Source organism: Charadrius vociferus, unplaced genomic scaffold (assembly GCF_000708025.1).
Source record: "Charadrius vociferus isolate BGI_N301 unplaced genomic scaffold, ASM70802v2 scaffold161, whole genome shotgun sequence".
Lineage (NCBI taxonomy): Eukaryota > Metazoa > Chordata > Aves > Charadriiformes > Charadriidae > Charadrius > Charadrius vociferus.
In genome coordinates this window covers 357,694-378,826 of record NW_009646928.1, presented here as the reverse complement: position 1 = coordinate 378,826, position 21,133 = coordinate 357,694, and the positions used below count along the sequence as shown (strand labels likewise).

Here is a 21,133-nt window from a genome sequence, read left to right as displayed (position 1 = left end):
GGCTTTTGTCGTCTTTGAGAAGCCAAAGGCTTCTTGGAGGTTGTTCTGTGACATCCTATATAGATACATTAGAAAACTCTGGAGAAGCTTGACATTTGGTTTTATCCATTTTTTTAGTTATACGCTTTCAGTTTCTTGCTTTCAGATAAGTATTGCATTCCTGTATTAGGTAGACTTCTTAAATTTTCTAGGTAGAAGTGTAGTGGCTTCCATGGTGATCTCAAAAGAATATATAGAAACCACAGCTATCTCTGTTTCTTGGATGGCTTTTTTTATTTCTTATCCTTTCTTTTTTTAAAACTCTATTCTGGACTTAACTGATGCAGCTGAGATGGCCACAGAATTTCATGGTCTGTTATAGAGTGCTGTTAAAGCATTGTCATCTCCAGTGCTACCTTGATTTTGTGAAACTGTTTGGAAGAAGGGACAGCCTTAAAAGGCTAATCACTGGCCTCAAACAGTTAAGTTCAGTGATCTTACTTTATTAAGTTCAATATCAGAAAGGAAGGAGAGAAGGACGGTATGTGAAGAAAAGCTACCTGAGAATTTCATGATCACAGTGTCACTCCCTTATTCGCAGGAGGGACGAGTGTCTCTAGTGCCCTTGAATGTCCTGAAGAAGAGAAAAGAACAATTGTTTCGCTGGACACATCACAAATGGTATGTCTCTCTGCTTTTTTTTTAATTATCCTCTGGTTACTTTGAATAGTGATCACTAGAGAATAATGTTTCTTTCTTTCCACTCCTACTTTGTTCTTGCAAGTATTAATCTGTACCACAATCACTAGAGAATAATGTTTCTTTCTTTGCAAGAACAAAGTAGGAGTGGAAGTATTAATCTGTACCACGCATGGTTAAATTGATATTCCTTCACTTTAAGTGTATGTTGCTGATGTTAGCCCTGTAATACTTTATATGGCCTGTATGTGTTTAATACGAAAAAACCCCACTGTTAAGCCTTCTTATAGCAGCTTTAAGTGAAAATCAGAGGAAGCTACTATTCTTCTATATTGGAACTTTGTATCTGAGGTTAAATGAAAGGCTAGGAAGAAGTTGTTATTGCAAACTTCAGTAGTTTTTGTAGACGTAAACATACTTAAAGGTTGGTAAGGTGACCTGATATCTATAAATCAACTTGAAGGATTAACTTTAAAGTAAAAAAACCTAGATTTTTGTGTAGATAGCATCTTGAGAATGTGAAGTTCATAGCTTTATGGCAGTCTAGAAATGAAGTTCTGTAAAATTTAGTGCTACTTTTCATCCTTCCATTATGAAGGACCTTTATACTTCTAAAATGATAGTTTTATGACTGGGGTAATGAGATGCTTCAGAAACAGCTCTGTATCTTTGAAGTAAGGCTCTACTGCTGCTGAGCACCTGCTGAGCTTAACTCCTTTAGCCTTGAAGGTAAGACCTGGGTTTCAGCTCCATTTTCTCTACTCAGTCAGTGGGGCTTCAGTTAAACTTCTTGTTTCTCAGTGTGTCTGGCTACAAAGTAATCTTTTCTGCAAAAATGGCAGTTGCACATTAAAGGAAACTCTTTGGATGTCTATATGGAGTGAAACCCAAAGAGTACAGTACTGGCTCAGGCCTTCATTTGAACTCATTGATTCACAGCCCATGGCTTTTGATTTTTCTCTGGTTTGGGTGGGAAAGGAATTTGGTTAACTGTTATTATCATGCTTTTGTGTCAGCTAGATATGCAAATATACGCCAAGTCAGAAAACAGACCACTTTCATCTGTCTTGAATGACTCTGCCAGCCAATCTTGTAATCATTAATGAGGAGGCAAAATAAGGGCATTAAGGTGAAAAGAAGCAATGTCAGAGTTAAAAGCTGGGTGTCTCAGAACAGTTAAGATTGGCTAAGTTTTACTATTTTAATAGACACTTAATAGGTATCTTTATCTTATATGTAGGGTCTATATTGCATAAAAACTGATTTATATAAGCATCTTGGATCAGTTAAGCAGTTTGTTGAAATTGAAGGTGTCTGAAAGGAGCTGAAATAGCTGGCTTTGAGTAATTAGTTATCCCAAGTGTTGTGAGGGTAGACAACTGCTTTAAAGCATAGTTTAAGTTGGACTACAAGATGTCCACATTTGTCATTTGAAAAATCAAGGCAAAGGGAAGTTAGAGCTGTTGTCCTTCTATACAGTATTAATACACAATTATAGAAGTACACCAAAAGTGTACTTAATAAGAATGAACAGTGGATGCTGAAGCTTCTGTGGTGTCCTTACTATAAACAAAGCTAAAACCATATTTGTTAAGTTACTCCTTCAAGTTGATTGTCCTCATTGACAACCATGCTTAGCGCACCATGTAACTCATAGCGTTCATACTTTTCCTGTTTAGTAGAATAAGCTGATGGGACAGTGAGTCACACCAGATAAAATGGTATAATCCTTCCAAATATCTTAAATTTCTGAAGTATGTACATGCTCTGACATCCTGATATCTTCTAGCTTACTGTGTCAAAATCCAAGAACTGAACTAGAATAACTGAATGCATTCCATTTAACCCATGGAGTATGTTTAAGAATACCTTTCTGGGGTTTACTTAATGTCCAGGTAGTCAGATTCAGGCACCTTCGGTCATGTTAATTGTGAAAATCACTGTATTGCTTAACTTCTGTAAGAGTTTTGACTTAATTCCTTATGGTGCTTCTGCATTGTTTCTGTAAACATTCCTAGTATAAATTGACAAACAAGTATGTTACTCTCTAATAGTGGTGACTTAATAAACTGTAATCTCTTGTGTAGCTGTTTTGAGGGTGTTCAGCTTCCACTGCTGTAATAACTGGAGTTGTATTAACAGTAAAGTGTATGACCAAGCTTGTTGATCCTATAGCATTAGGGAAGGAAATAAACAAAAATCTTTAACACTGATTCTTAGTTTTGATTGGCTCTTCAACAGAATCGGATTCTCTGGATAGATGAGAAAAACTTAACAGCTTGTGTGGAAGCAGGTATTGTTGGACAAGATCTGGAAAAACAGGTATTTTTAACTTGTTAAGCATCTAGTATTTCACCATATTTTTTTCATAGCTGTTCCTCATGTCTTAGCTAGAATTCAATGATTTAGACTAATTCTTGTGTGTTTTCTTGCAGACTGGTGTGGTAAGCATTATATGCATGGCTATGAACCATATTGCATTGAATGCTGGATTTGACCATTTTATTTTTAACTCTAGCCACAAAATGTGATTACAGTAATAAGCTGACTATTCATGGGATGTAACATTACGCTTTCTGTTTCAGATCTTAAGTACACCCTTGTGGTTGCAAGTCATGAAACTTGGTACCAATTACCAGGAAAAGTTTAGCTTGTCAGTGTGATGCATGTTTTAGTCATTTTGGCCAAAGGTAGTTCCCTCAGAAAGGTTAGACGCTATAACAGATTAGCAGTTGTTGCTGCTGCTTAAGGCCAGCTACATGAGAGTAGCAGAAAGAATGGAGAATTACCCAAAACAGGAGTCCAGTGGAAAATTAGATTGGCTTCACTTCTAAGTGACCTTTAGTGGCCTTTAATTGCAGTTCATCAGATGAGCTACAGCACCCTTCCCAGGGTCTTTCTTGGTGCTTCTCTGTAATCAAGCAAGTTGTGGATGTTTGCTACTGTGCTTCAGAATGTGCAGTTCTACTTACTTAAAAAAAAAAAAGTATTCTAGGACTTGACTTGTTTGTTAGCTAGATGTTGTCTAAACTTTTCTTAGTGCCTAAATGCACTTTACAAATGTGCAGAGATTTGAAGAGATTTTTTGAACAAACTTTTTCCAGACCACTTTTTAGAAGAAAACTTGTCATACTTGACTAATAGAGCTGTTTATGATGAGAAAGATTGCCTTTCCTGCTTTTTATTTTATTTTCCCTTTTATCATTTGATGTAATATTTTAACCTTTCCAGATCTGTTTCTTTTAAGCTTGGAATTAAAATGGAAAGAGAATATTCTCTGCATTTAAATGACATTTTTCTAGGATCGTAGTTAGATATTTCACTACTATCTATCCTTTAAATGCCACTATTCCTTTTACTTAGACCAAGGGAATATTTCCCTTGCTGCTTATAGCTCTCCTCAGCTGAAATACTGCTGTTACAGTTACTCTTTTTGAATATTTTTTATAAACTTTTTTCAATCAGGCTTTTGACTATGAAGAAACTGGTTGTCAATTTGTTCAATATTGAATATAAACTAGTATTTGTACAAAGGTTTTAGTGTATGGAGTGACTGAGCATGAGGACTTCGTGCAATTCTTTCAATGTGCAAAGAATATAAAATCAGATAATCTACATAAGGGTTCTTAAAACACATATACACTTTCTTATGTATACTGGAATTCTTGTATTACTAGTAGATGGGGTGTGAGTAAAGCTAGGACTCCAAGTTGTGCTCGTTTTGTGTAGTACAATCTGAGCATAACTATGACTTAATATTATAGTTAATAACAATGCAGACTTCCACTGAAGTACAGGTAGAATGCAGATACACATTTGGATTTTGCAAAGGAAACTTTGAAAGGTTTTTAGGTTTGCAGCTTGCTAATATTAAGTAAGCTTTGGATTGGAGGCTAATCCAACTTCTGCCTTAAAAGACTTTACCAGCATTATCTAGCAATTATGTTGCAGTGAAGAGGTTTGGTGCCTCTTACTGTGTTCCTCATTTTTTGGGTGCTGAAGTTCCTGAGATGGCGCTCTCATTTACAGATATCATCAATGTTATAACAGTAGCTAAACATTCTAAACAAAGAGCCACATTCTAAACAAATAACAGATTTGGAAAGCCTGTTATATCACAGCCTAACTTTTGTTAAGTAATGGGACACTCAATATACACTTGACTAATATGTCTGTCTTAGCTAGTGACTCTAGGGTGATTAAGACACTTTTCTGTTGGATGAGAACGCTAGGTATTGGTGGGCTCTATAGAGAAGCCTAAGTTACTTGGTTTTGTAAGAATAGAATATGGAATATTAGCTGATAGATGAGGACTAAAGGTGACAAAAAGATAATGAAGATAGAACAATATTTGATACTGTTTTTTGTGATAAGCATTATCATTCAGATTGTGATTCTAAGGGGGAAAACTGGTACGTGCTCATATTTTCTGGATGATGCTGCCTCTTGCATGTGCAAAGTACATACCAGTCTCTCTCCCCTGTCTTGTAAGTGCTGTTAGCACATGCTGTTCATACAACAGGATTCAAGGAGTTAAGGTCAAGTGCTTTGTACATGCAGAGCCAGTTACACATTTTCAAAGCATGGTCTTCTGCTGTGTTTGTGTTTATACAACTTTTAGAAACTGGTAAGTTGTGACTGAAGTAAATTTCTAGTTGTCTTTGGGAATGAGGAGCGTGCAGGCTCCAACTCTTCCCTAATATACAACCGGTAAGCATCTAAAGCCACAAGCTTCTCTGGTATGAGAAGGCCATCAGCTAGATAAATTGCCATAGACACTATGTAGAAGTGACTTTCAATCATTTTAAGTTAGAATTACTTTGCACAACAAAACATAGTTAATGGTCCACATTATGTGGTATACTTAAATACCTGTGTCCAACTGGATTGTTATCAGTTGGTCAGTGCAAATTGATCATCTCCGATGCACTAACACAGTTATCACTTAATGTGAGACTGTTGGGTCTTTAATTCTTCCTGTCCAACAGCTTTGGTGGTGTGATTCTGAGTGCATCCAATCAACCTCAGGTGCTGTGCAGATGGCAAAGCCGAGCTAATACAGAAAAATGAGAAACAAGTGACTACTTAATGTACAGGAATGCGTGATCTGCATCACAAATAGTTGACCGTGTTGCATACAGGAAGCCCAACCAGATGGCTGTATATTAAAACACATCACTCCTTGAGAGAATTAAGTACAGGCAATTTGCTCACACTTTCTGCAGACCTGCTGCATATCACATTAGGATAGAAAGAACAAGAGATTAAGTGCCTTATTTATTGGCAGCATTTGTGCAAAGTTGGCAGTTACTTAGTTATAATTTTTTCCATATGTATTTGAATTCGCACCTTCTTATGAACAATAGAGGTCTTAGTTTTAAAATATGGGGGAGGAGTATTGTAAGTTGACCTGTAGCACAGTGTCTGCATAGTAGAAGCAGAATCAATTTGCATTTCATTTACATATCAAAGACAAAACTTATGGCCTGAATAAATGGGTGTGTGGTCAGGATATAAGGGGTTTTTTAGGAAAAACAACCATAGAATATTGAGATTTGGAGTACTAAGCAAATGCAGGCTCTGTAGAATGTATTTTTTCCTTCCTTTAGCTTGCTGAAAGTGGCTTCTGTACAGGCCACGAACCAGACTCCATGGAGTTCAGTTCACTAGGAGGATGGGTAGCAACACGAGCATCAGGCATGAAAAAAAACATCTATGGAAACATTGAAGATCTGGTAAATAGTTCTAATACTTTTTCTAATTAATTATTCTGTTCGGAGTTTTAACTTTTGTAATGACTTGCAATGAGAGGGAAAAGGGATAGTAAATTGTGGTTCTCTTCAGCGATATAGTTCTGGCATCAGATTTTGACTGAAATGCTTTTTTTGCTTGCTTTTGTTATTAGTACTAATAATCCTTATCACTGATCTAACAGTTTCATTTTGGCTTTCCCTGGCTAGCTTAAGGAATTGTGTTACCCTGTCCTGACTCTGGTACCGTTTTCCACAGTTTGTGCTTTCTATTAATCCAATCTAACAATCCTGTCAAACTTCTAAGATGATTCCAAAAGGCCCATGTTCTTTCCGACCTGTTGTGTGTTCCTGAGGTTGTCTGGTTGGGTCATCTAACTGACAGCAAGCTATGTCTTTCCACCTTCCTGTCTCCCCCTGGGCTAGTAGTTTTTTTTCAAATCAGTGGGCTGATCTAACTGACCGTGTGGATGCAAAATGGTGGAATTTGATGCCACCGCATGGTCTGTAGGAACCCTGAGAAAGGAAGCAATGGAATGGGAGTAGTGATATTCTATTCTTGAATCTGTTTTAAGTATTTAAATGGCTCATCTTTATATTAACCCAGGTAATTTGTTTTTTTTAAAGCATGTTTTTTGATTTAACAATCTACTCTTTCTGTTATAACAAATGTATTGAATATGTTGAAGTTAAATCATCACTATTCAGACTGCCTACCTTATTCCTTCAAACTTCCAGCTTTCTCTTGTAGTTTGTACAGTAGCTCTTCCACACATTTGGGTTGTTTCTTATTTCCTGCAGCACACCCTAGGTAATGTATCCCCATCACCTCAGGCTTTTTCATCAGGTCATAGTTCACAGGCGTGTTTGTTCTGTGCACAGATGTAACACTTTGCTATCAGTGGCTGAGCTTGGCAGGACGACACAGGTTTTATTCAGTAGGCCTGGCTGAACTAAGACTAGTAGTACTTAAAAAGTGTCATCTGTCCCCTACTGCCTGAAATATTATTGAATGGTATAGTTTTGCTTGTACTGGGAGATGTGAAGCAGAAGGCTTTTCTGTCATGCAAGCATAACTTCAGGCTAAAACAGCTTCTGAAATGTTCATTAGGAGGAAATAGGATTGCAAATTGATTCAGAACAGTTCGTGAGTTTCAAAATGCCATAGTGAGAAAGTTTCAGGGAAGTGTTTACCTTCTGAGGAAACTTTATATCTAGAAATGGTGTGTTATATAAGCTGCCTAAAATCCACTTATTGCAGAATCAACAGTTCATAAAATGCATATAGTGAAATTCTTGAACAGCTCAGAGCAGGATGAAAATTACTTAGCTACCTGTGCTTGAAAGTTTTAAAGCTATTAGTTGAAATCCAGTAATTTTGCTTCAGTTAAAGGCTTCATAGGAAACCAAACCCCACACTTCCTTGGTATAAAATAATTCAATAAAGGATTAAAAAAAACCCTGGGCTCTGTATTGCATGTGGATGAATAAAGCTGGAAGCAGTAACATTGAAAAATACTTTAAAAAAACCCTAACCTTCTAGCCTTACATATCAGTCTTATGGCAGATTTAATAGTGATAATCTATTTCACAAAACCTATTCTGTCTGTCTCCCTAATAAAAATATTTATATAGCAACTGATGACTGAATTATATTAACTTTATCAATCAGCAGTTCTAAGGTGTCCTGGTTTGAGGAAACTTAGGCAAATTTAAACCCTCACTTTTTTACTCTGGAGTCCTATGTATGTTCTGGATTAAAATACTAGTACTTGTAAAGTACTGTCTACACAAAGAAACAAAACAGTTTTAACTAGTACTGTCTGCATGCAGCAAATGGCTGACTTGATTTGGCACAGAACTAGAAACAATGTTGTGTGGGCAAATGGTTTGCTGTGTTAGAAATAACTGTTGGTAATAGTCCTCAGGTTATCCCAAAAGTTCTTGGTGCTGCCTGCAGAATGTCTAGAGTCTACAAAGCTGAACTGTACCAAGTTTAATATAGACTTTGTTGAAAATAAGTATCATACAAAAATCCGTGGTTAATGCTAGTATTTATAGTCATTGCATATTGTTTAAACAGGTAATTCATATAAAAATGGTAACTCCTAGAGGAATAGTAGAAAAAAACTGTCAAGTACCTCGCATGTCAACAGGACCTGATATCCATCACTTCATTATGGGATCTGAAGGTATAAACACTAATTTCGCATGACTGCATCTTAACTCAGCTTCTGTAACAGCTTGGTGATTTAAGCATCTTTTAATGCTGTGGCTTCCAGTGTGTCTATGGGTGTCATTACGCAGGCATGAATTTCTTGTGTTGGGATAATACGTTGAGACCTTCATTAGGACTGAAGTTAAGCAACTCTCAACAGTGCTTAAAACAGATCTGTGGAGTTAGCCTACAAGCCTAGGAACAAGCATCATGACTTAGAGGATATCTTGTAACAATTCACCACGTAAATAGTCAGGGATAAATCGCCTACTTCAGCAATAGTGAATTTTTGGGATTTCTCATTTATATTAACTTACAACATCCTGGTAGACAGTTGTTAAGTTGGGTAAGTTGTAAGAAGTACATCTTGCAACACTCAGTTTTTCTTTTTTCTTGAAGGAACTCTTGGAGTGGTTACTGAAGTTACGATAAAGATTCGCCCAGTCCCTGAATACCAGAAGTATGGCTCTGTGGTCTTCCCCAACTTTGAACGAGGGGTGGCCTGCTTAAGGGAGGTGGCAAAGCAGGTAAAGAAAAGCTGGATGTTGACTTCACTCAAGAACACAGATTCTGGCACTAGGGGTGTGCTGATGCTCTGGTATTTCTGGCAATTGATAACCAAGGATTTGAGATAATGTGAGCCTTGTAAGTGTATATCGTCCATAAGGCTTCTGGAAATTGGGCAATTTGAGGATTGAGCATGTTCTGAATTGCTAGATATTCTGAGGCAAATTGTGGATGTGCCTTTTGATGGCTTTTTTTTTCAGTGGGACTTATTTGCATATCTCAGCACAGAAAATTTGGCTTTGCATCTCCTTCAATGGAGAGCTTTATCCTCAGACTAATTCAAAACTATGTAAAAGGAACCAGTATTTAAAGTTGAAGCACAGTGACACGCTCAGGTGAGCTGGATGTTTTGAGGAGGCATTGTGCTTACACTTTAGTATTTAAATAGAGCCTTCTGAACGGTGTGGTCAGATGGTTTCAGGTAGCAAAACTCAGACATGGTTATCCTAATTGTGTAATGCTTTTTCCTCATGGCTATGCTTCCAGGCAAATCTTACATTGGCTAGCCTCTTTCTTCACGATCTTAGACTAACTTTTCTTTGCTCTGTGCAAAACATAACAGATCTTGTCTATGAATGGTGGAATATACCCTGAATTGGGGAAGTAATTTCAGAAATGTTTTAATTAATGCCAAACTAAACACAGCTTTACATTTTTTCCAGTGATTGGTCTAAATTAATGACTTAATGTTCCAAGCCAGATGTTCAAACTGGTATGTGAATGACATGTATATGCTAGTCAGCAGCACTTGCCAGTTCTTCTGTTGTGCTTCTACTGCTAGTGCTTGTTCTTCCTGTTAAAGGTACCTAAGCAGACTGGGAATGCTTAATCATATGGCTTATCGACATTTGAAGTTAATTAAGGAACTAGTGTCTTTTCCCTAGCTATGGGCTTAGTTAGAAGAGGAAAAAAAGGCACTATTAGCCACTTAGTATTGCTCCATTTCTAAGCTTCTGTTGCTGCTGCTGCTGTTTCACTGCTTACTTGAGCCTGAACTACTTACTCCTCTCTTCTTTTGCCCCTCGCATCAGTCTTGGTAGTTACTACAAAGATTGCTATCTGAAAAGCTGTTTCTTGTCTGTATTGGTCTACTTCAACAATAACCAACCTGCAGGTTATGGGTGGGTTGGTGTGACTTAAAACCACTCATCCAGCCTTCTGTCAACCTGCATGGTGAGCTTAGTTCTTCATGTTCCTTCTATTGTATGGCCTGGTATATATTAATGGTATGGAAGGTGAACATGGCAAATCAAGTGATAAAGGAGTACTTTCATATTGGTGAGATGGGATGAAGACTAGCCTAAAATTCAGGCTTTGTCATATTCCTCTGGCCATACACTTCAGTATAATTGGACATGGCCATCACACAGATTACACAATGTAGGCTTAGGTATGACCAGAAGCATGCCTAATTGAAGGCAGCTATTCTTACTGGTTTTCAGATTTCTGTACAGTGCAGAATCTAGATTGGACCCAGATATTTTAACTGCAGTCTGATGGCAGAGCATTAGTGTATTGAGTGTTATTGGGATGGAGTTAATTTCCTTCATAGCAGCTGTGTGTTGCTATGTTTTGTACTTGTGACCAAAACAATGTTAACACGCCAATGTGTTAGCTATTGCTCAACAGTGCATACACAGTGTCAAGGCGCTCTCTGTTCCTCACTCTTCTCCCACTAGCAAGTAGGTTGAGAGCAGAGAAGAGGCTGGGAGGGAATGCAGTCAGGACAGCTGACCTGAATTGACCAAAGGGATATTCTGTACCATATAACATCATGGTCAGAAATAAAACAGGAGAGGGCAGTTTTTCAGGGTTTGCCATTGCTTGGGAACTGGCTGGATATTTTGTTGGCTGGGGGTAATTGATTGCTTTTGTGTCACTGTTTGGGTTTTTTCCCATTTTGCTTATTAAACTGTCTTCATCTCAACCCATGATTCTTCCCACTTTTGCCCTTCTGATTTTCTCCCTTTTGCCTCTGGGATGGAGCAAGTGAGCAGCTGTGTAGCGCTTTAGCTATCTGCCAGGGTTAGCCCACAATTAAACTTTTCAATGGATTTGTATGTATGTCTTTGATTACACAGAAACATAAGTTTGATATTCTAATCAAGTCCTTTATTGCATTATGGTAATCTAGAAAAACACTCAGTACTTGAAGGTCAAAGATCTTTGGTCTATTCCTGTGTTGGCTTGAAGTAAAACTGAAAATTCTCAATGCAATATATCTAGACATACCTAGTAGATGTTGCTATTCAAGTGGAAACAAGCTTATAGTCACCCCTTTTCGATGATGATGGCCATAGGTTTCTGGTATGAAAGTGTGCTTTCTTGTATGCTATTTTTAAATGAAAACTTGATTGTCATGAATTTCATCAAAACTGTACATAATCTTTTTATTCTTCCTCCCTCTCATTCTCCTGACTTTGCCCCCAAGAGATGTGCTCCTGCATCAATTCGCCTTGTTGACAATGCACAGTTTCAGTTTGGTGAGTATGTAGATCTTATTGAACAAATATCTGCTTCCAAGGGTTTTGATTTTAGTAGCTGAAGTCTGTTTTACGTGGTAATTCTTTTGCTCAAAACCAGCCACAGAAACCAAACTCTGAAGTTCAAACTCCAGGTAGTGCAGTTATGGTACTTTCAGAAACAGAAGCCTGTCTTTGTTTCTGGAAAAACAGTATCAACTATAACAGTCAGTAAAGAGACATACTTTAAACTTCATATATGCATCACAAGTGGTATACAGATTCTTTAGAAGTAGCAGGTTTTTTGAAAATGTTCTTATGTGACAATGATTGTTTGGGTGGGAGAGGGGCAATGGCATACTTGCCCAAAGTGAGCTGTCTGTTTTAAAAGAAGCTCAGTAAATGCTGTAACTGTATGCAAATAGAACTAAGCTGTAGGCTTTAGGAATAGAACACACAGATTTTGTGAAATTTCAAATAGTTTAAATACTTAAAGAAAGACAAAGTCAGACATGGAGAGCAGTCATTTTTGAGCACTTCTTAGGGAAAGCTGTCATTTTAAACTGTAGGAAATTTGGCAAAATGTGTTCTGGCTCAAGACACTCTTGAAAAGAACCTAAAGCTCCACTACCCAAAAGCTAATACTTCACAGAATGTGAAGGTCTTGCTGAGACTGTGCTATTTTGATTGTACCCAGAAGATGAAAATGCAAGGTGTGACTGACTTTGAAATCTTCTATTTTAATACTACTTGAATAGATCAGAATTTCTGAAACTTCTTTTGGACAGAAGCTTCAGTGATGAATCTTGACTTCAAATAGCATTAATATGGTGGGGTTGAAAAAGTTAAACTTTCTTTTTATTTTTTTCAAACCAAGGAAATTGGGATCTGTAAGACCTGAGAGCCCAGCAAGCCTCGCTGCTTGGTTTGAGAGAAATAGTATAACACAAGAGTGACCAGACATGTACAACAGAAGGCAGATGCATTTTTCTTTCTTTTTAATTGGGAAGAAGTTTGACCAATTACAAGCTTTAAACCCAACACTGAGTAAATCATTCTTCTGGTTTTTAGCTTTGATCTGAGGCTGCAGCTTATACGGTCACCTGTAAAGCATAGTTTCGGGTGTGTCAGGATAGATTCTTCTTGTCATTATTAAGCAGGCTTAAATCCAATAGCTTTTACAGATTGTGGCTTAATAAATTAATGTCCTTTTATCTGGTGCTTTTTTGTGTGCTTACTTAAGTGTGCTTTGAGGTGTACTTCTGGGGTTTGATCAAATCTGCAGGGAGAGTCCCTCTTTACTGAAGATAGAACGAGAGTGATCAGTTGCTGAAGTTCATGCTTTATCCACGAGGGAATACTTTGTAAAGTATTTTAGAAGGAAGTATCATGTAAATGGTGCCTAACTTTTTTTCTGAATTGGGCTCACAGCACGTAGGCCAGATGCAAGACTGTTAAAGTGAAGCAGTAATGGGAGTTCAGAAGTTGCTTGTGACTGAAAACAATGGAACAAACAGTAAAAGACTTTCATCTCAATTAAACCCAGTCCTGAGGCAGAGATGTTAATTTAACAGACTCCAAGACACCATTTATATATCCTGGTAATTTTAATTCCCCGTATGTGATTAAGGAAGCAATTACTAGCTTTATGTAGAAAATTTTGCACAAGTGACATAACCATTAAGGAAAAAAATTGCCTAACTCCCAACTTGCACCATTCTTTGGCTATTGGTTTCAGTGGTTTTGGCACAACTTCTAAAAAGGTCACTGATTTTGCTTAGTTTTGTAGAGTAAAAACTGATTAATTGTTCTTTTAAAATTTTCCGTGTACCATATACTTGTGAAGATATAAACTAGGGCAGCCTTAATTAGTAACAAATGAAATACTTGTGCACAGTTGTATGTATGCCTTTTAAAAAAAAAAAACCTAAGAAAACCCTTTTCCTAAATCAACTTTTAAATGAGAAGTCTCTTTAATTATGATAGTCAAAGTGCTTCAAGTGATTCTTGCAACTTTGACTACTAAGCTATTTTTTTTATTTGCCCATTGAAGTAGGAATTCTAAGAGCACTACTTGCTTTAACTCGCCTTTTTCCACTTTTTGCCAAAGGTCATGCTCTTAAACCACAAGTTGCTTCTATTTTCACATCGTTTTTGGATGGACTGAAAAAATTCTACATCACAAAGGTAACTTTTGGGGTTTAATACTGTCTGGAGTTTTGCATACTATTTGTAAAAATTCAAGATCTTTTGGTATGCGGTCTCTAATGCAGCTGCGTTTGAGTGTAACAGATCCTACACTGTAGTGTCAGTTAACTGGAGATTCTCAAGATGGCTTAATCCGAAATGAGATTATCTGAGGAGTTATTCTATGAAAGCTGTTCTTGCTGGTCATATCTGTAGATGAGATTAATGTGCCTTGTCAAACAGTGAGTCAGTGACAGAGCAAGACTAGAACCAATTTGTGTAACTTGCAGACCACTGATCATCAATTAATACTGATGGAGCAAGGCTAACACTTTACTATCTTTTCTTCCCAGGTTTTGTCAAGGCACAATCTACCTTGTTATTACAGTGAACTAGAATTTTGGGAGAACTTAAAGATATTTGTCTTGAATTGCCCATATAAATTATTTTTTTGTCTTTCTGGAATTCATCCCAATGAATACCCTTTTAATCCAGAATTATCTGATGCTAAAGTGATTTCACCTAGACTTCTGTATGAAATATTCTGTCTTGTTGACACTTCCTCCAAATTAGCTAACGATAGTTTCTGTAAATATGGGTATTCAAATATAGAAAACTGCATCATCCTGGATTTAGATAACTGTTAGAGGAGGAGGTAAACATTCCATTCTGATCTGATAATTTTGAGTGTCTTCAAGGAGTGGACTTACTTGAGAGACAATGGCTAGTATTGATTCTGCTCCTTTTTCCTGTGCTACTGAAGTAGAAAAGGCCATGTCTTGGGATTTCTTTTGCTGGGGAATACCTATTAGGTTTAGAGATAGCTCAAAAATTATTTTGCCTTCCCTCCCTATCTGCTGTAGTGCAGAAATATCTAAAGAAGTAAAGGTTGTAGCAACAAGATTGCTGTCAATTTGAAACAATCCTCGTTGGCAATATCTGCTGCTTCTGCAGTTGGCAACAAGCATCTCTGCTTGTTGGGATGTTGTATACCACTTCTTCCAGCTCTGCAGAAACAAAAAACTTGTGGAGAAATACTGTGTAATACTGATGCAGAGATTCCAGGCTGGTTACCAATGGGGAGCTCTTATGTGAGGGCTCAGTCGCCTGGTGTATGTGAGCAACTGCTACTTTGGAGAAACTCCCAGCTGGGATGGGAGGTAGGAGTAGAGAAAGGAGCAAGTTTAATGACCCTGTCACCAGGATACAGAACGCATCCGGTTACTCCATTCAATAAAAGAATGAAGTGTTAGTTGTTTAACTGATACCACTTAAGAGAATAGGAACAAATTCTTTCTGGTTTAATCCTCCATGTAGTTTGGGACTGTTTACTAGGTATTGTTTGTCTACTAACTCACACTGTAGCTAGTTCCTCCAATGCCTCTTAAAGAGAACTGTAAGGTGTTACCTGAGCATTATAGCCAAAAGATGGCAGAATAGACAAAAGGATTTATACTAGATGAAATACAAATGGCTCTAGAATGAGAAGGGACAGTAAATAGCATCTTAATAGACCTTTATTCCTGTGCTTGGAGTTTCACTGTAGTAACAATATTTGTTTCTATTTGTGGTAGCAGTGCTGTTTTTGTAGGGCTAATGGATAAGACAGATCCTCTCCTCAGGGAAGTATATTCTGTTTTTAAGTAGTTTGCATGGTGTTTTTTTGTTGGGGTGGTAGGATGCAATATCCTCTTCAGAAATACTAATTTGGATGTCTTTTACTGGGGAATCACTGTACAGATTTGAGCTCATTGGCTGGAGGACTGAGCCATCCCAAGATACTTTGCCTCCTTGCTGGTCTTTCTTGGATTGTCTTGGTACCTTCAGTTAACCTCCAGTACAGTTAATCTATTTGTTAAGGGAATAATAAAAGGAAGAGCAACTCACTAAAATTTTTCCCAGCATAGCTGTTGTGCATAAAGGATGAGTTTGAACTGTCAACTGTTAACATAAATTCATGTAATTTCGGTTAGTCCTTAATAACAAGTTACCACAAGCAGAGTAGAGACTGGAAGAGATGAATGGTGCTGGAAAGTGAAAGGCTTTAAAAAATAGTTGCTGGTCAATATGCATATCAAGAACACGTTGTTTAAAAGGATAAAAATTTATTATTCAAACTGTGGAAAAAATCATGAGACTTTGTTGCAACTTTATATTCAACTCCATTCTTTCTGAAACCTGCTTAGTAGTGGTCATTCACTGAAGCTAATTAATAATAAAAGGAGGTATGTAGAAAGTAAGGCTCTTACTTTTTGAACCAGTTGTGAAGATACGACTCCTGAATGCTACCTCTGAAACAAAGCTATACAGACAGCCTGACTGCACTACTACTAAGCCTGTAATAGATTTCTACCTATTTCCACTGGGATATGCTCCTTGCCACAAGTTTAGAAGTTGTTTTCCTTCCATAGTGCTTTTCCCAGCATAGAGGTTTTCTGTGGCACACTGCTGATAGAAGTGTTTTGAGAGCGGTGTTGTTTATGGTCGTCATAGTAATCTTGCTTCAATACAGGAATAGCTGATAGAATATAAATGTCTTCCTATTGCTCAAAGCATTTAAGACCTGTTCTTTCTTCAAGCGTAGTTAGACAGCTGTTATGTTTATCGTGCTCTTTAACAGGAGAAAAAAGGTGACAGATATAATCTGTTATTTCAGTGGACTTGTGAATGTTTGTCCTGTCAAGGAAAAACTTGACTGTTTTGAGAGTAAAATCTTGAAAGATGCTTTTTCCTAATCTTTCCTCTTAGTTGCAACAACACTTATTAACCAGAGCACTTGCTGTGTATTTGAAAAGTAAGATCTTGTTGCTTGTGTTCTGCCACATAGGCTATGACATAATACAAAGTTTTCTCTCTTTGCAGTTTAAAGGATTTGATCCCAACATACTGTGTGTAGCTACGTTGCTCTTTGAGGGTGACAGAGAGAAGGTTCTTCAGCATGAAAAGCAAGTCTATGATATTGCCACCAAGTTTGGGTATGCTTTACAAAGGCCTTTTTCATACGAAGCTGGGAATTAACTGTCCAGGAAAAAATAGGATTGCCATATATATTTTTTTTATAGTGATTACTGTATAGATATGTTATCAATGTACTAGTTTGAAGTGGCAATAATCAACTAGTTACTGAACGTTTCCCTTGGTAAATATGGCTTGTGCTGTTAATAGGTGACTTTACTCAAAAACTTCAGTTGTCTTTGTATTGCAGAAAAGTATTTGACTAAACATGGAATTGATGTTATTAAAATGGAAACTAGCCCTTGTAATAGCTTATACGCATGGAAGCTGCTTGTTTTGCAATCTTAGTCTACTATAGCTACACAAGGGGAAGACAAAATCATAAGGGTGATACTAAATCTTTGCAGAATTGATGTGAGCATATGAATATAAGAGCTTGTTTAAAAGGCGAGTTTGTGTTTAGTTAAAGGAATGCAGTGAATTTCTGCCCCACAGACTGTTTTCTGTTCTTACAAAGGAACAGAAAACATGCATTGGAGTGGCAGGCTGAGTAATGATCGGGTAGTTTCTGTCCTTCCGCTTTGATTAAGCGTGCTTGATGAAAACCATCATTAAAAATGTGACTTGACAAGAATATACTTCTTTAAAGGAAGTTATTGCTAGTATAGTGGTCTCAACTATTCAAATGTATGTAAATGTTGGTTTAGCGTTTCTGAAATTTGTGCTTTCTTTCTACCACTTAACTTATGAAAGTGGAATTTCACATGTGCAGCTTGCTAACATTCAATGATAAGAATAACATTGTTTTTAATCTTAAAGAGTATTTTAGTTACTTTAACGTATGCAAGAAAAGGCTTCGACTGTAAATGCTTTTCTATTTTGGTGTTTCAAGATGGTGTAATGATAAAGGGAGGAAGCCTGTCTTTTAGAAGGTGGTGCTGTCTGTCCTGCTCAGTTAAGGCTATTAGCTAAGTGTTTAATAGTTTAACCTGGTATAAAATGCTACACTGTTTAATGGTCTGAAATTCTTTAATTCTGTCCTTCTTCAGGATGTCTGATTTTATTTTTTTTTTTCCCCCACACACCCCCCTCAGATTTATAGAAACTTCTAGGAAGACTGATTACAGATATATAGCACTCTCTTGCTCTTAGAAACCAATAGCTAAAAACAGACTTTCATAATGCCCCAAACTTGATAGATTAGTGAGGGCAAGGCTTTGTCTTTCCTTTTAGTGCTGTGTCCTTTTTTTTTATCCATTCCTATTACTTTATGCTTTTGGGGTCTTAAGTCTCGCCCTCATGACCTGTGAATGTACAAGTGCACAAATCCAACATGCTTAGAAATGTAGTTACATATATCCCTGTAAATGAATGTTGAGGATGTATGTCTAGTTCTGTTTCCCCTGCTCTTTCGTGATGTTTGAAGACTGTTACTTTAAGATCTGCATCGAATGTTTAGTAATTGTTCATCTCTCTTCGAATTATGGAATGAAAAGAGAAATGCAAACAGTTAAAGGTCTGGTTTGAAGTAATTTCTCGTTTGTAGTGGAACCCCACTACTTGCAACTATTGTAATACAGCTTAGAGACAGCTAAACTTGCACATATGTTTGATAATCAAAGTATTTTTTTAATTCATCTTGGAAACCAGTGACTGCTTTGCTGGAAAGTTAATTAAATTCTTGTTAATTGCAGTGGCTTGGCAGCAGGAGAAGATAATGGACAGAGAGGATATATGCTGACATTTGTCATTGCTTATCTTCGGGTAGGTCACCTTTTGTCTGCCTGCTGAAAATTCTGTTAATATAACAAAACAGATGTCTCTTTGAAGATGCTTTGTCTGAAATCGAAATGCAGGTTGCCTTGGATGATATCTCAAACTTCTCCCAGAGATTCTCTTCTATTTCTGACTAGTGTTTACTGATGAAACTTTACCTGCAAAACGCCATAAAAGCATTAATTTATGCACTTAAGAAAATAGTTTCTAGTAAAGAGTAGAGAAAATTAGGTGGAAAAATCCACTAGCAGTTACTAAATGAACCAGATAAGACATATAAATCTACAGGTTGAATGTAATTGGAGGCTGGTAGAGTACTTGAGATACTCGTGCTCACTCAGCTCTTACTCTTTGGACATCTGCTTATGGCTGTGGTTCAAATCAGAATTCCAGGGCACATGGGCCTTTAGTCTGAACTGCTGCAGCTGTTCTTATGAATCTTACTGTTTTAGAGAGTTTGGGTGGTTTGTGGTTTTTTTTGTTGTGTGGTTGGTTGGGGTTTTTTTCAGAATAGTATGCACATCCTGAGTGCTAGATTTCATTTGGCTTTTGTAGTCAGGGACAAATCACTGAATTTACCTTTATTTCAGCAGACTATATGTAAAATGGGCAAAATATTTGTCCTTATTCTCCCTAGATAGGAATTGCATTCCAAATAAATATTTCTACTAAGTATTATATTGGTTAGCACAGTGGAGCTCTTAGCTTGATGCTATAGTAATACAAATATTTGATCAGTGTAGGCATACTGATGGTCTGACGAGTTGTCTCATTATAGCCATGACATCAAAATGTGTCATCTGTGTCTTTGAAGACCTACCCAATTTCCATACTTACAAACTAATGTCACTGGGACAGATGTGTGTCTTTGCTAAACAGAGTTTCTATTTTTCTCATACAAAATAAAGTTGCTCAACTGTTAGCTATGTAGCATACACTAGAATCCCAGATGTTGATGCTGAATGTTACTGATAATTTCCTTTCTCTATTTATTAGGACCTGGGCCTGGACTACTATGTAATAGGAGAATCATTTGAAACATCTGTTCCTTGGGATAGGTAAACTGTGATTCTTTAGAATTGCTTAAAACTTGTACTTGATTTCATTCAAATTATTCCTGACTCATGCTTGCTCATGGGGAAACGTAATTTAATTTAGGCTTTATGCGTATTGAAGGCTCCCTGATGTGCCTCAAAGCTTGTACCTGTGTGTTCTTGCTAAAGTTGCTAGTAAATTATATATCAAGGGTTTTGTAAATGCAATATAGACAAGCATTCAGTAATATTTCTACTTAGGTTAGCTTAGTGTAACAAATTCAGGACTTGAAATTGCCCAGGTTAGGAGGCTGGACAATGGTGACAATTGTATTGTGTGATGAGCAGACACATGTGTGGGATCAGCAGTGTATTTCAAACAGAAAAGTTTATAGTGGAGGTCAAAAAATTACTGAAGCTTTTTCTTTCCCCAGTGTCATGGTTTGGGCACCCAGTAATGCAGGGAAATGAAAGGACTGAAAAGATGACTTTTGCCCAAGATAAATCTTTTTCCTAAACTTTTGTTAGCTGTGGTTGAGAAGCACTTGACCATAACAGAGTTTAATATATTAAATAATTTTGGATGGTTCTGTCCATTTGGTAAGCCAGAAACCTTTTGCAGGATATTGAGTGATTTGAATCAAAGCTTTACAGCGTTTAATGCAAAGTGGGAAGCGTGCAAACTGTGATTTAAGCTGGCAAGCCTGTATCCTTGCCATTGAGTTTAGTGGCAATGGTAAGTTCCAGCCTCTGCTTTGAAGATTGGCACAGTATCTTAAATGGGTGGCAGAAGACTGAACTGAGGACAATTTTAAAGCAAAATTGCTCTCTAGTTTGCTTTGGCTTTATACATCTTGAAGTATGCTAACTGCTTAGTCACAAATTTGTTTTGCCTCTCCCTGATCTCAGGAGAGAATGACTTTTTATCTAAGAACTAAAGTAGTACTTGAAATTGTCCTCGCCAAAGCAAATACTTTCAAAAACTTTCTACTTTGACTTTAAGAACTGTGTAATTTTCCTTAAATCAGTCAGTTACCTTGCTCCTGACTGGTTGAAGATAGTTGAATAAAATATTTAGCTTTACTTGCTTATTCACTAAATGGATAAGTTTCTCTTGTGTATTATTTCTGTCAATCTGCAAAGTAGTTTAAATCTGGGTTGTATAGTATAGCACTGCAGACCATTGTCAGAGAATATATAACAAAAGAAATGGTCACTTGAAAAAGCAGTGATTTCTTTCAGTTCTAAAAATTTGGTTGCACCTGAGTCTGCACTGGAAGAAAATTTAAAGGCAAAACAAGTATGTCTTACGACAAGATTTAATAGCTCATTTCCATATTAGAACTATAACATTTCAAGCTGGCAAACTGGTGCATAGCTGCAGTGTCTCCTGTTTTGGTGTTGCAACATACCAAAGGTGTGGTATTAGCAGAGTATGAGGCTTTAAGGGGTCTCAAGCTTTGTACTGTGGGCTGTATTTGTCAACTACTTTGCCAAAAATTTGAG

General features: G+C 37.1%; 1 protein-coding gene across 1 annotated transcript in view; it reads left to right on the top strand.

Annotated features, from left to right (window-relative positions):
- AGPS (alkylglycerone phosphate synthase) overlaps window positions 1–21,133 on the top strand; it is a 45,765-nt gene that overhangs the window by 12,048 nt on the left and 12,584 nt on the right. The window contains exons 6-15 of the mRNA XM_009894519.1: window positions 581–660; window positions 2,920–3,000; window positions 6,288–6,413; window positions 8,512–8,620; window positions 9,046–9,173; window positions 11,645–11,696; window positions 13,786–13,862; window positions 16,725–16,837; window positions 18,512–18,581; window positions 19,590–19,651. Of these exons, the coding sequence (XP_009892821.1) occupies window positions 581–660; window positions 2,920–3,000; window positions 6,288–6,413; window positions 8,512–8,620; window positions 9,046–9,173; window positions 11,645–11,696; window positions 13,786–13,862; window positions 16,725–16,837; window positions 18,512–18,581; window positions 19,590–19,651 (898 nt within the window). The remainder of the gene's footprint in view (window positions 1–580; window positions 661–2,919; window positions 3,001–6,287; window positions 6,414–8,511; window positions 8,621–9,045; window positions 9,174–11,644; window positions 11,697–13,785; window positions 13,863–16,724; window positions 16,838–18,511; window positions 18,582–19,589; window positions 19,652–21,133) is intronic.